This window comes from Diadema setosum, chromosome 4 (assembly GCF_964275005.1).
Source record: "Diadema setosum chromosome 4, eeDiaSeto1, whole genome shotgun sequence".
Taxonomy (NCBI): Eukaryota; Metazoa; Echinodermata; class Echinoidea; order Diadematoida; family Diadematidae; genus Diadema; species Diadema setosum.
The window spans coordinates 11,060,254-11,076,646 of record NC_092688.1 but is presented as its reverse complement, the minus strand read 5'-3'; the positions used below and the strand labels follow the sequence as shown (position 1 = coordinate 11,076,646).

Sequence of the window (16,393 nt, the reverse complement as noted above, 5' to 3'; positions counted from 1 at the left end):
ACACACACACACACACACACACACACACACAAACACACACACACACACACACACACACACACACACAAACACACATACACACACACACACACGCACGCACGCAAGAAACATTTCCCCTGTTTCGAAAACTCCGCACCGAACCTGACAGAAATATGTTAGTGAATAATAATAATAAAAATAATAATAACTGATATGATTTATATAGCGCCAAATCCACTCTGCAGAGTGCTCTAGGCGCAGAAGGAAGAGAAAGTGAAGGAGATAAAGACATACAAATATCAAATACATGTAATGAGTTAATCAAATTGAGGCTTTAAACAAGTGAGTTTTTAGACTGCTTTTAAAGGAGTCTGATGAAGAACATTTTTTTTTACGGCTGAAGGTAAGTTATTCCATAAGGTGGGAGCAGCATGGCCAAAGGCACGTGTGTCCCCATATTGTAGTGAATCTTGGAATTATCAGAGAACCGGAGTTGGATGAGCGTAGAGATCTAGCAGGGATGTAATTATGGAGTAAGTCAATGTTATACTGAGGAACAGCGCCCTGAATGCAATGAAAAGTCAGAAGTAAAATCTTAAAAATAATGCGATCTTTGACTGGTAACCAATGAAGTGATCTCAAAATAGGGGTGATGTGAGTGTGCTTCTTGGATAGTGTAATGATGCGTGCTGCCGCATTTTGAAGCCTCTGTAGCATGGAGAGCTGAGTTTGTGGTAAGTTAAATAAGACAGAGTTTCCAAAATCGAGCCTTGAGGATATCAAAGCATGGACTAATTTTTTGGTAGAAGATCGGTTCAAATATTTTCTAATGAAGCCGATATTGTGAAGAGATGTTACACAGACGAGAAACCAACGAAGTATCCCATTTCTAACAATTCCTAAGTTATCCAAATACGACACCTAAAGGAATTTATAACGCATCGGAGACAACGTGTTCAAACACAAAATATCTTACCACCCTGGGGATAGGAGAGGATATTCCACCAACATAATTATTCATGAATGTTAATTGGGTTTTACAATTTGCTTATGTAAATTTGATCGTGATGATGGTTCTGACGTTCTCAGTGTTCCTGTCAATGTATTCAAATTTAATCATTTCAATCATGTGGTAAGATCTCTTTATAGCTCTTACGTAATTCCACTGCTAGTGATCTGACACGTGTAAAGCCATTGTTGATTTATTTTGCTTTGTACTTTCTCTGTTTGTTTGGGGGTTTTTTGGTAAATATTGTTGATTTCTTGTATTTTGTTGAAGCGCTTTGTGTCTGTTTAGAAAAAGCGCTATATAGATATTGGTTATTATTATCGGTTATTATGATTATTATTATATGTAGTTGTTCTTCATGTATCATACTTAAATAATATATGTGACCGTGAATCACAAAACCAACAAAAAGATTTGATTTTACGTGAGAACTCCAAAAAAGTGAATTATTGGTCAACCAGTCAATCTTGAGTTTTTCTATTTTTTTTTAAAGCTGTTCTTCTTTTACATTATTTGTAAGCTTGGAGTCATAAAACGAATGGGAAATTGTGTTTTAGCAGTTTTTCTAGAACACATTTTTTAAAGAATCGTGTGATTACGTATGCCTTGGAGGCCCCTTTTCATTTCTAAAAATCCTTTAAACACTCTTCACTTTCAACTTCTAATAACTTTTGAAAAGATGGTGCTACTGCTTTGAACATTAGTATGGATTATTGACAGTATGCTCTAATAGAACTCGCTCAATTTCTCGCTGAAAACTCGCTGAATCTGATAATCCCTTCATTGTTGTTGCTATGGTGGTTAACATCCTTTTCTTTTGTCCCATTCATTGCACAGCTAGCACGGCTTGATAAAGAATACACGCTTAAAATGGACCTTACAGTGTATAATGATATACTTCGGAGCCTCTTTTCTCAGCTCACACTTTGCCAGAAAGAGTGTTTTCTGTCCAATATTTAGATTGGAAAGTCCATTGAATTAAGTTATACGTCATTGTTAAAATCTGCTGTTTTAGAATCTGCCCTTAACTAAAAATCCAAGTCTGGCGACTTTGTGTTGGTTTTGTGATGCAGGGACACCTAGTATGATTCCTTGTCGAATATCTTAGCGGCCATATGAAATCACTAATGGAGTAGCAAGAAGTAAAGAAGAGTTCTTACCTTGATATAATTTTAAGATTATTTTATCATGGAAATGCTCCGTCACCTTGTCCGTATGATACTTTTCGGCAGGTGTCCTGACGTCATTTCCTGTGTGTCTGATGAAGGTCTGATTGTCACATCCACCTGTTTCGCCGTACCATACGGAAATTGGTTCTATTTGGCAAACATTGCTCTAGTTAGCAGAAAAACAATAACCTGAATCCAAAACAAAAACATAATAGGACATCACTATGTCAGGACTTCTCTCTCACTTTATTCCTCCCTCTATCTTTCTCTCTCTCTCTCTCTCTCAAAAATATTTGATCATCACTAGTTTCCATGGAAACAGTCCACCGTTCTACGTATGGGAAACTCAATATGTCCCTATCTCATATAGGCCAAGGAAAGCTGGACAAATACACAATACATGAAATACATGTAATCATTAAAGCTTTACGCATTATTGATGTTGCAATGAATCTCAATTTTAGTTCCTGCATATTACTACACATTACTACAGTCCCTTTCTATTTGTCTTTTATATTTATAAAATCTGGGTGAAATTTCTTTGTGCCGCCAGTCAAGCAGTAACCAATGATAAGATTGGAGTATTTATATGTTAAAGGGATCGTACAGTTTTGGTTGAGACCTAATTTCAGGTTTCTAACATGTTTTGGTGAGAAACTGAGAAACCTCTTATGAAATATGAAAGAGCATGTAAAGTATGAGGAATTCAACGTTTATTTGATGAAAATTGGTTTTGAAATGACTGAGATATCCAAAAAGTGCGATGCTAATAAAGTGTGGGACCCACACTTTATTACGATCGCTTTGTTTTACTTTGTTTTTGGATGTTTCAGTCATGCCAAACCCTATTTTCATCAAATAAACTTTGAATTCCTCTTAAAATGGTATGCTCTGTACTATATCATAAGTGTTTTCTTGGTATCTCGAAAAAAAGTTAAAAGCCCAATTCTCATCTCCACCACTACTGTACCATCCCTTTAAATTCCGATGGAATCACATTTTCTTTGCTCAATTTTCCACTAATATAAATGGATATCAAACCCCCGACCAACATCCCCCTCCCCACCCACCCGACCAAGCATGGAGGTATACAAAGTCTGTTTCAATTATTGCGTTTTAGCGCTGGTTATTAAAATTATCTTGTTTGCATTGATTCCTTTGCAAGAAAATGTTTCTGGTTGTTTTGAACAAGTTTTGTTATAAAAGGTGTTTTTTTGTGTGTGTGTGTGTGTGTGTGTTTCTTAGAGAGTGTGAGAGAGAGAGAGAGAGAGAGAGAGTTAAGCAACATTTCCTTGAGTCGAGTTGTACAGGTATCAAGAAATATCTTCAACACTTAACCGTCAATGACGGTGACAGTAGTTCTACAATAATCAATCGTTCCGCTTTATAGATGTTATATTAACATTCATTAAAACTCTCTTTATCCATTTTGAATAAACATCGAAGTTGCATAAAGGAGGCTATTCGACTGTTATCTATACAACTCACTTAGTATTCAAAGCACAGCGCTGACTTGCATAATGTTCTACCCAACCTATGGATCTTAAAAAACAAACGAAAGCAAAACAAAGCAAAAATCAAGGGTAAAGTACGTCATAGGCGGCTGGCAAGACATGGGAGACTCCCTGTCATCAGACAGAGCAAACAAGCACTAGTGATGGTATGCTCTGTACTATATCATAAGTGTTTTCTTGGTATCTCGAAAAAAAGTTAAAAGCCCAATTCTCATCTCCACCACTACTGTACCATCCCTTTAAATTCCGATGGAATCACATTTTCTTTGCTCAATTTTCCACTAATATAAATGGATATCAAACCCCCGACCAACATCCCCCTCCCCACCCACCCGACCAAGCATGGAGGTATACAAAGTCTGTTTCAATTATTGCGTTTTAGCGCTGGTTATTAAAATTATCTTGTTTGCATTGATTCCTTTGCAAGAAAATGTTTCTGGTTGTTTTGAACAAGTTTTGTTATAAAAGGTGTTTTTTTTTTTGTGTGTGTGTGTGTGTGTTTCTTAGAGAGTGTGTGTGTGAGAGAGAGAGAGAGAGAGTTAAGCAACATTTCCTTGAGTCGAGTTGTACAGGTATCAAGAAATATCTTCAACACTTAACCGTCAATGACGGTGACAGTAGTTCTACAATAATCAATCGTTCCGCTTTATAGATGTTATATTAACATTCATTAAAACTCTCTTTATCCATTTTGAATAAACATCGAAGTTGCATAAAGGAGGCTATTCGACTGTTATCTATACAACTCACTTAGTATTCAAAGCACAGCGCTGACTTGCATAATGTTCTACCCAACCTATGGATCTTAAAAAACAAACGAAAGCAAAACAAAGCAAAAATCAAGGGTAAAGTACGTCATAGGCGGCTGGCAAGACATGGGAGACTCCCTGTCATCAGACAGAGCAAACAAGCACTAGTGATGGTATGCTCTGTACTATATCATAAGTGTTTTCTTGGTATCTCGAAAAAAAGTTAAAAGCCCAATTCTCATCTCCACCACTACTGTACCATCCCTTTAAATTCCGATGGAATCACATTTTCTTTGCTCAATTTTCCACTGATATAAATGGATATCAAACCCCCGACCAACATCCCCCTCCCCACCCACCCGACCAAGCATGGAGGTATACAAAGTCTGTTTCAATTATTGCGTTTTAGCGCTGGTTATTAAAATTATCTTGTTTGCATTGATTCCTTTGCAAGAAAATGTTTCTGGTTGTTTTGAACAAGTTTTGTTATAAAAGGTGTTTTTTTTGTGTGTGTGTGTGTGTGTGTGTTTCTTAGAGAGAGTGTGTGTGAGAGAGAGAGAGAGAGAGTTAAGCAACATTTCCTTGAGTCGAGTTGTACAGGTATCAAGAAATATCTTCAACACTTAACCGTCAATGACGGTGACAGTAGTTCTACAATAATCAATCGTTCCGCTTTATAGATGTTATATTAACATTCATTAAAACTCTCTTTATCCATTTTGAATAAACATCGAAGTTGCATAAAGGAGGCTATTCGACTGTTATCTATACAACTCACTTAGTATTCAAAGCACAGCGCTGACTTGCATAATGTTCTACCCAACCTATGGATCTTAAAAAACAAACGAAAGCAAAACAAAGCAAAAATCAAGGGTAAAGTACGTCATAGGCGGCTGGCAAGACATGGGAGACTCCCTGTCATCAGACAGAGCAAACAAGCACTAGTGATGAGTAAGAGTTCCCAAACTTCGACTAGCGAAGCGAGAGAAAAGTCTGTCGCGATAGAGAGAAATAAGTTGGCAAGGGATCAACACCCCCTCCCCCCACTCCCCTTCCTTTCCCCATCGATCCCTCCTAAACACTCGCGTCCCTTCTTCTCAGAGAGGGGGAATAGGGAAAAGTGAAAACCGGCCAACGCTAGTAGAGACAGTCATATACGTGGATGTCACTGTGGAACAGTCATAGCAGCTATTGAAGTTAGATAGGATCGACTTCATGGTTGAAAAACGAAAATAGAGAGATCATTATGGACGTCAGGGGCCGCGTAAACTTTCTTCAAGAGCTGAAAGGAGCACTAGTCGACACCAGTGACGATCGCGGGCAGGTGGCATGTCTGAAAAAACGAGGAAATGATACGCAGGATTATTCCGACATCGGCGCTGGGCGTGTCGACGCACGCACGCCGTCGTCGAACAGCCCCCTCGAGGAACGGCCCGAACCCGATGCCGAGGACGTGCACGAAGAACTCGACATCGCGGAAGAAGTTTATGGACACGAAGGTGAGACGGTAGAAGGTGAGTGGGAAGAGGAGGACGAGGACGCGATTGGGGAGGGGACGCCAATGTTACAGAGACCGGCGGCGAGGAAGCTCACGAGGTTCCCTCCCATTGACGAAGACGACGGCTATGGGGACAGTTTTGATATGTCAACGAAGATGGAGTCCATTGAGGACGATGATTCCGAGAACGGTGAGCTCTTCTAAACTCCTTAGTCTGTTGTTATTATAATCATAGCATTTGGATAAATTATTTCTGTATTTGCCTGTATCCATATCCATAAGCGATTAGCATGCAAAACAGATGTTGACTATTTTCTCGAACTTTCAAAATTGCAAGATAAAAGTATCAGATTTCCTTATCACATGCATCAATTTCCAAGAGAGGTGTCTATATTTTTTACTACTTGAATTGTATTGCCTGTTGAGAATATAACATAAATGAGGCCCCTTGCAGTTGAAATAATATGGTAACAATAATATGATAACACATCGACCTTCAGTAAACATTGAGAATTATGTGAATACAAGATCATAAAATCAACAAATATTATGGTAAAACTGGTGAAATTAAGTAGACGCACACTATCTATGAGCGAACTGCAGGTATGAGAAGTGTTGTTGATAGAGGAAATATTCAATGCGCTATCTCGCATCTTAATGATGAGGAAAAAAAAAAGGTGTGTGTGTGTATGTGTCTTTTCTCTTAGAAAGATCTCCGCCTTCTCTTCGTCTGTCGAACCGAACGGCGTTTTGTTTCGCTTCATTTCATTTCGTTCACTTATTTAAGCACGGCAACCAGATTCAGCCAAGGGCTGTTTTTCAACATGTCCGTGCGCGGATAAAACAAATATGCAATACAATAAAAAACAAAACCTGGACAAAATTACCAAATCAAATCCAGAGAACAAATCAATCAGATGATGATTAACAATGCGCAATGTAATGATTAAAAAAAGAAATAACGAAACAGCATTAGCTATGTCCAATTTCTGCTGTAAAAAGAAAGAAAGAAAAAACTGCGTAGAGCAGTCAAAAAATTGTGTCAAAGCATAGTGCTGCATCATCCTCAACTGAGAGAATGACGAAAGATGTGACACCGTAATTGGCTACAATTAAAATGGCTTCCTTACATATCATGACATCAAGGTGCTTCAACGCACTTATTTTTCCATCTTTGTCTCTATTCAACAAAAATGGAATATCCTGTATCCTATCCTTCCGCGGTTCTAACCATTTACCCGGAGTCGCAGAAAATAAGGTTTATATCTGAAGCGTTGAAGTGCTTTAAAAAAAAGTATGAGGCCCTAGGGAAAGCACCGGACTTTCTGTATTTTTCCCCCCTGATAGAGTGATGATATCACACCATTAAGATCTACAAGGGATGGAAGTCATGATTCAGAATCACGGACCATTCTTGAACTAAGTATAACTGACACTTATTTCCCTTCCCTTTCACCCTTGACTTTACTTTGGTAGAATTTGCTTGTTGATATGAAACCTTTGAGCAGTTACAGGAGACGTATAGCCATGTATGGTAGCCGGGAGAATAATCGATGAACGTCAGAAATGACGTGTTTAGAAGCTATAACATTGAACATCTCCTTAGTCATGTTAGTAAATTTCTAACCACTATATAATTATTTGCTAATCCTATCTGTGTTGTGTTATATTGACGAAACATGATAACACCCCGGTTTCTCGTGTATGTACGATATCGGAATGCTCTCATTGTTCTCTGTAATAGTGAGAGGCAATGGCTTATACTTACGTTAAGATTGTCCTCTTCAACTTGTAAACATCAAGCAAACTTATTGTTTGATCTGTTCAGAAATAGAGGGAGAAAGCTGCAGTATAAATTGCTCTCTTCTCTTTGTTGTTTAATCATATTTGAATATATCTATACCAAGGTATTGTTAGGTACAGTGTCTCAATCTCCTCTTAGATCACAAGAGAATTCCCACTTAACTATCGCAGGACTCCAGAGCTTATCGTCCATGTACCCAGAATTTAGCCGAACCTTAGGCATGGGTACTGTGCAGCTTCTCCTACACTCCTATTAAGGTTTCCCCAGCCCCTTAGCGGTATGCAGAGTCGATTAGATTCGGTTCAACGCATAGCTTTCTTGTTTTTCCAACTCTTTTGCAACAAAATTCAAACACTTTGGATCGTGAATTGAATTTAAACTTGCCAACCTGTCAGCATTAATACAAGATTAATTGCCAGTATTGTTACAATCTACAAACAAAAACCCAAAACAATGTCAAAGAAACACGCACAAAACTACAGGACATAGGCTACTGGGGAACATCGTTATGGTTATGTTGTTATTCAAAAAAAATCTGCGAAACCAAGCCTTCGAATGAAAATGTAGCCCGAAGTTTTTATGCTATGTTTGTCTCACTTTTAAAACCCAGTTGTGATGATAACTCGAAGCAGTGGGGTTTCATTTTAGTTGTGGTATCTTCACCCTTCATGTTAGTCTCAGTTAATATTTCATTATTGCATTCATTTCACATTGTATTCTATGACTGCTACTGTGTCAAGATAACTGCGCATGTACAGTACTTCGGTTTCGCGCAGGAAAAAAAAAGAACCCAATCAATGTAATGTAACGTGTAATAATTTGTTGTATTTAGATATGTCGTCATTTTGCTTAGTCACTTAGGGAGAAAAATAGAAAAAATTAAGAACAATAAAACAAACTCCGTCCCAATCCTTTTCACCAACAACTGTGCCTGTTGACATTAGTAACTCACAAATTCGTTTTCAAATAACTTTCATGAGTAATCCACAAACACAAAAAACACACGCATGTTCATGTAGGGACGGACGGGGGGGGGGGGGGGACTGTAACTGCACAAGTTTTCCTTATCATTTTACACTGTCAAGGGGTAAATAATTTGAAGAGAGTTATTCACCCCTCCCCCAACACACACACATAAACACAAAGAACGACCCAAACCCTATAATTTCATATTGAACTTTGAACCTTGAAGATATAATCTCATGATAGCAGCTTGTCCGTGAAACTAAAGGGATCATGAAGGCTAACACTAATGCAAACAAAGCCAGAAGCTTTAATTATGTATTTTAATGTATATGGTTTGTTTTTCTTGTGTTTCTATTACCACTCAATTTCAGTAGTGTCTGACTCATGGTATTTCGCGACGATCAATTGGCTGATGCAAATTGGCAAAGTCCGCAGCCGCACAGGTTGCCTGTATTTGGTCGCTGTAGGCCAAGCCTTCCATCCGCAGCCCTTTGACGCATCCCCACTTCCGGGTGTCAACGCTTCAGCCCGGACGTGCAGTTTATGTCAAAACAAAATATCTAGAAAAGACCCTGACATGACATTCTGTCGACAGGAGCGAGTTTTGTGGTCGAAGGTATTGATGCCTGAAATAATCGAACACGTCTCTATTCCATGCTTTGTCTGGTTCAATAGCGACCAAGTCTGTACATTTTTCAATTAGGTTCTATACCTCTCGATTATAAAGTACGAATGTGAGTGTGTGTGCGTATTTGAGTGTGTGGGTTTTGGATGTGAATCAAAGGAACCGTTTCACAATTCATATATTTACTCCTTTCGACGTTTATACTCAAGGAATTCCATGGATGTTTTCATTTTAATCATATCTGATCTTTTCATCTCCACATGTCATACAAATTCCCATAGAACAGGTGTTTCTTCGTATAAATAGATCCCAATGAAATACAAGCTATAAATTATATCGTAGAATAAGATGTTTGGGACATACAGTGTGTACCAGCAAAACACATCAAGCAGAAACTTTCTTGTCGTTTTTCTGGCATGCACACTCCCTTGCATATGCAACATACAGACTTCAAGAACTTTGTAAGTGGCACTCCAGAAAGAGCCTAGAACTTTATGGCAGATATAGAGCCCTCATCATAGAATTCTCAAAGTTTTTTTTTTATTGATTGAATTAGAATACCCTAGACCAGTGCAGTTTCAGTAATTTTCGTTAATTCAGTTTCTTTCCATTGTTTGTAGTCGCCTTGTCTAGGTCATGAGTTCATAGTGACGCATCGGCGAGGCTATTGGGGTTTCCGTTCTTCGGATCAGAATGATTAACGTCTCTAGGAAAGCATGCATGAACAGGCCATCCATGGTATACTGTATATGACTCCATATATCCCACTCAGCGCTAGGGACTATGATTCGTACGTGATGTGGACTATATATTTCACCACGCTAACACAAACATTAAGGTTTACACGTTCTATACCAAACAGCCAATAATTATAATTATTACCCCGCAGAACGTGTTGTTCGTAGTGAGATTTGTACTACACTCTAATGGTTACAGACTGATACTTCAGAACACAACATAAACAGCCAACAGTCGTGTGCATAATTATTTGACGGCATGCTCCAGACAACAGCTGTAAATGTTACTTTTGTGTTATTCAATATTATCATTTCACGGTTATCAGTGTCACTGAACATAATCATTATCAAATTTTGAATTATTGCCTTTTTCCTCCATTCTGTTACTTTGTCTATCATCTCCACTCTCCTATCTTTGCTGGGAAAATAAGTTGTATTGTTTCAATTCGTTAACTTTATGTTTTTCCATCCTGAGATGTAAACAATTCCCTTAATGCCCTGCCATTCTATCTTGAAGTAGGACTTACCTATAATCACAACTTGAAAGCTCCTCATTTTAAGGTTGTTTTTTAGGAGCCTTTAAACTACCCCCTCAATCTTCATAATAACAAAGGAGAATATGGCACTAAGAGAAAGTTGTTTGAACTGAATAATGTCATCAATGGAACTATACTCTTCTTGATTAATATATGCTAGTTTTAAAATAGATTGCCCGAGGTTTTCCCGATGCTTACACCAACAACTGATTTAATGCTCACAGGATTCAAAGTATTGATTTTTTTTTAAGGTACAAGCTAGTGAAATAACTTTTTACCACGTCAGGACGAAAAAATAAGACACAAAAACTATAATATCTGAATAAGGAATAATGTTAGTAAACCAGTCTATTATTGTATTATGAAAGGAAGTCCTGTATAATTGTGCACATGGTGGCGATACATCTTGACGACAACCTTTTCTCTTCTTTTTTTTTGGGGGGGGGGGGGAGGAGAGGGTGTCGGAGTTAAGCTAATTAAAAGTATCAATTTACAACCGACATTAAACTGCTCAAAGCTTTCTAGTCTATTGTAATATCACGAACGAAGGACCCTTCCTCTCTTTCCTTGATCTATATCATCTCCCCTTTTTTTCAACTTGGCTCAACAGAACTTTCGCATTTTTTAACACTGGTCAACAACTTGGCACTTTAATACCAAAGGTCGAGGATTGGGAGGGTCCGTCTCCTTAACTGCGTAGAGGAAGACATTATGGACAGATCATAAAGGTCCCCGCCTCTCATGGGAGAACAAATCATTACAATACAACACAACACGAATACTCATACCACAAAAAAAAGGACCAAAAAACCGAAAAAAAAAAAACAGAGAGAATCTAGAATCGCATTGAAGAGAAGGTCACGTCCATTTTTTGAAATGCCAGACGAATGGCAGTGTCAGCTTTAAAAGTCTAGTCCCTCCCTCCTCCAAACGCATTAAAAAAAAATCAAACATCGAAAGGTCTACGTTTTTCAATAGAAAACTATTAATGAGTCCTTTGTAATATCTATTATCTAACCAACATTTCACTATAGAACTAAGATAAGTAGTTACTAAATTTTGATAATTAATTGCATTTTTTAATCTTTTTATATCATATTACTTCTTCATGAAATTTCCACTGATTTGTTTGTTTATCGTTCAGATAATTATATTGAAGTTGACCGGAATTTTATAGATGTTCCGTTCTTAAGTCCTCATGAGTTCTTGTCATTTCTTTTTCTTGTCTGGAAATTATCATGGGTCTTGAGGTGAGATTGTAAAATTTGACAACGCATATCGATTTCAGGAAGCTTGCTTCAGTCACTTCCATGACAGGAATCACCCACAAGAGAAATGATAAAGATTAAGAAACGTTGATGTCACCTATATATACATATATGTATATATGATATGATAGATATGTTGATATTATCAGTAATTGGCTTCACAGAATAGAGCCAACACAGGCAAATAGAATAAACAGCAACCACTGATTAACGAACTTTGCGGAAAGAAGCCGGAAATATCCTCGTGGTTGACCAGAATCAAAACAATCGGATAAACAATGACAAACAAAACTATCCTGCTGTATCATTGGACAGATATAGAGTGGCTAAATTTACTAAATTTAAGTTGTATTGTCCTCTGGATTTCATCCTGGAAATTGTAGCTTTAACGTAAATACAGACTATCATGTTAGCGAAAATTACCATAGTGGCAATATGATTATGCAAAAGAAGATGTTGAATCTTAAATGGTTATCGCAAACTGAGATGCAGTAGCCTCCCCCCCCCCCCCCCCCCCAACAGTTTACAGTATTATCAACGTTTCGTAAACAAACTAGTTAAAACGCTCACTTCTTATATTAGGCAAACCTGTATTACATACATCGTGTGTTCTATTATAGGCGGGGGCGGAGTGACGTCACTTCCGCATAGCGACGAACTCGCTGCCCTTAGTGCGATGAAAACAATAGCCGTCAAACGAGCGTGCAACAGAGCATGCAATGCGGTCATACAATACGCGAATTGCAATATATGGGACCGTTCATTAGCACACATAAACGGAGTTTACGTGGATCTACAGTGGAGCTGTCAGTTCACGCTGTGTTACTACTGTCGCGTTTAATGCTGTTCATTTCACTTTTATTTACCGCTGAATCTAGTTCATTGTTTCAGTTAAAATATGCTTTCATAGATTATAAGATATCTTTCGATTACTGTGATAAACTTTCACGGGAAGCAAAGGAGAGATACGAGACTAAACTGTCCTCCATCGGCCTTGCAGTTTGTCCTTACCGTGTACCTAACTATACACAGCCCAGTCGCCGCTTATTCGCGTAGCGTATTAACAGCGTCTGGTCGGGCTACCGTGTACCCGCAGACTCGTGGATCAATGACCCTACGTAGTGGCCAGACATTCGTTCGCCGATGTGTACATGTACCTAACGAGTACACCTGGTTAGTAGTCGGTTATCATTACTTCCAGTAATTTGAATTCAGAGCATATCGTCCTTGACTTCACTGGACTCCAGTGGGATCCGTCTTCATTCTCCCGGCTGATAGCAGCTATAACCACCGGTTCCTTCTTTCTGGACTGCGATCACGTTTTGAAAGTTCAAAGAAAGATCGTTTTTTGTCCAACATTAGACTATGATTATGGCAGCCAAACACAACACAACTTCGAGGCATTGTGAGGATGTGAAACAAACGATGAAATGGTGTACGAATCTGCAGTAAAAATGTCAGAAAGCTGTGCAAAAATAACCGATAATAGCACTCTAGCGTATAGCGTTCATTCAGTGCAGTGCATTATGCATGTACCGTGCGTGTATTATGCATGCGATGCATTGCTGAGCGCTGCACTATAATAAGGTACGGTCGCTACGCATTTGTTTTCATCGGCCGGGTCGGTTACTAGGGCTCCATGGTGAAAATGCCCGGATGTCCGGGAGTTTTCGCAAGCACGACGCGGCCGGGATTTTAGCGTGTCGTGTGCAAAATTTGCTTCTGCGCATGATCAAATCCGAGAAACGTCCCGTCCTAGGAAAATCGAGTACGGCATTCAGCCAAAATAGCGTTCGGTCCCGATGCTGGGAAGTGAGTGAGCCAGCTAGCCAGCCAGCCAATCAGCGATCTTGTCCCCACGCCTCCGTCCTGTACAGGAAAGCGAAACTGCTTAGATATGGGGACGGGAGTCTGAGTACGGGGGACTGTCACAGCTGATTGCTTCCGCGTATTCTCGGTCTTCCCGTCGTGTAGCGAAAACTCCCAAATTATTTGTGAGTGTACCCATTTAGCGCGTCGTCTCGCTCTTGCCTTGAGAGCTCACGCAGATTTTTGTTTACTATCTGAAGTCTGGCTGATGCCCCGAATCTTCTTCTCTAGCGGAAATTGGCCACAGGGGTACGCATGTACCCCACGCCACACCCTGTCTGCCTCTTTCAACGTCCCTAGGAGCCGAAATCTTTATACTCGGCTATAAGGACTGCAGCTGTAAGCATGCTTTTCGGAGATAAGTGATTCGTAACCATCCTTTTGATATATATATATATATATATATATATATATATAACACATAATATATTTTGATTGATTGATTGATTGAATGATTTATTGATTGACTGAGGCCAACTTAGGCCATTTATTCGGCAAAATAAGACACAAAAACATATAATAAATTGTGGCGTTTACAAGGTCAGCTAGGCAGCCTTGAAAGCCTCTTGTGCTTGTATTAGGTTGCCCACACATGAAAATACTATATACTTTACAATAACAACTATATATATATATATATATATATAATTATATTTATACATATTCGTATATACCGTGTAAATGTATATTATGTACATCAGGACTCGACACCAACTTTTTTTCTATATTGGCCCTGTCGGGCTAATAAAATCCTTAAATCTGAAATGTTGGTGGCCCGGAAAAAAAAAATGTGTCTCTGATATAAACGGGAACATAAAAATCCATTTTTAGTTTCAAGTGCCTGATCGGACTACCACAAGATAGTGTTTGGAGAATTTTGGTGACCGACATCAATTTTTAGTGGCCCCGGTCACCGGGCAACAGCCAATATCGAGCCCTGTGTAGAGACATGATATTACGATAAAGTAATTGTAAGATATTTGGCATTTGGAACTTTTCAAGTTGATAAATAACGATGCCAATGTACTGTGCAAGGAAGGATAGCTGCCTTTTATCAATGTGGGTAAAATTGGCAATAAATAAAGGTAAATCGTTTACTTACTAGCTTGTAGCTCTCTGTTTTCTCTTTATGCCTTTAATTGATTTCATGACATGATTCGCAAACACCAACAAATGACAACTTTTGTATTTACATCGACCATTAGTCGAAAATTGTTTTCATTACATCCATTCAAGATTTTTACAAAACAGTGTATAACAATAGAAATCCTAGTGAAGATTATACTTATATGAGCATATGTAGCAGATGCAATCATATGAAAACATTCATGTAGATTCCCGAAGAAAATCTCTTGTGAAATTGAAGCGTTCAATTTGACGAAGTTTAAAAGCATTATACAGACATACATATTATAATTACACATAACAATATATCGGCGCTAGATACATATGTATCGATTAGCGGGGTATGTGAACCTTCACATGTGCAGTTTTTTGTTTGTTTGTTTGTTTTGTTTTGTTTTAAGATTATGTCCAGAGCCGGAGGAGGTGGTGGACACAGTACTTTGCCAAATATCGTTCCTTGTGAAAAGACGGAAGTCTAGTGCAACCAATCGAGTGAAACCTCACTGACAATAAAAAAAAACAAAAAAAAAACACACATACACACACACACACATACAAGATAATGCACGAATGATAATATGATATTGGAGAGATTATGCAAGAGGGTGAACTTACTCAACTCTGACCTGTGAACCACGACTACACTGTTCAATAATAATCCGGTTTTTGGACCAACATCTCCTTGCTTCATCAATATACACTGTATTATTCTTTTTTTGTGTGTGCGTGTTTAAATCAGAGTGTTTAATGTGTCCAAAAATAACAGATAGGACCAGAGAAAGACGCATTTTTTACAGTTTGAATATAAAAAAGGAGGAAAAAAGGAAGAGAAAGAAAAGTCACTTCGGACTGTTAGCGTTGAATCCCAAGTCACTGGGCAGAAGTGCACACACCCTTATAGGCAGGATCTCACCCACTGAAATAATATTTGTCCTTCGTCTTCAGACAGGAGTGCAGATATCGTAAATATCTGCGGTTGTTCGATAAGTGCGAGGAAGAAAAATTTTCGCGTTTTTCCCTCTTCCTCTCTCACGGATATCATGAAAAAAAAAGTGACACAAGTAATGTACATTTACATCATCTTGCATAGTAATACTATGGTACTGGGTATAGCAGTGATGTCAGGTGCGATCGTGGGCGCATGATTTTGTCAGATTGGCAAAAGGCCAAGATGTATAATGTATCATTATTGTTATGACAACTTCCGGACTACGACCTCACCTTTGAAATCATACACGGAACTTGTCGTCGGATACTCGACGTATAATATGATGACAATACAGTCCGACCTCGATTATCCGGCCCTCGATCTCTTGTCCGGGTTTTTCTATTATCCGGACGGCTCCAAGCAGTGAAGACAATAAGAAAAGAAGAAAAAGAAAAAGAAGAAAAAGTGATTTCAAACATTATCAAAACCCCTTCAAAACTCACCAACTTACCTATATGTATACGATATTCCGTACAGAAACATGATATGAATTCAACAGTAAAATGCTTCAATTTCATGACTATAACTTTAAGTATGAATGCTAACATAAACTACAC

At 38.5% G+C, this 16,393-nt stretch overlaps 1 protein-coding gene across 1 annotated transcript in view; it reads left to right on the top strand.

Annotated features, from left to right (window-relative positions):
• The first annotated feature begins 5,666 nt into the window (after positions 1–5,666).
• Positions 5,667–16,393, top strand: part of LOC140227605 (uncharacterized) — a 39,017-nt gene continuing 28,290 nt past the window's right edge. The window contains exon 1 of the mRNA XM_072308021.1: positions 5,667–6,108. Within this exon, the coding sequence (XP_072164122.1) occupies positions 5,667–6,108 (442 nt within the window). The remainder of the gene's footprint in view (positions 6,109–16,393) is intronic.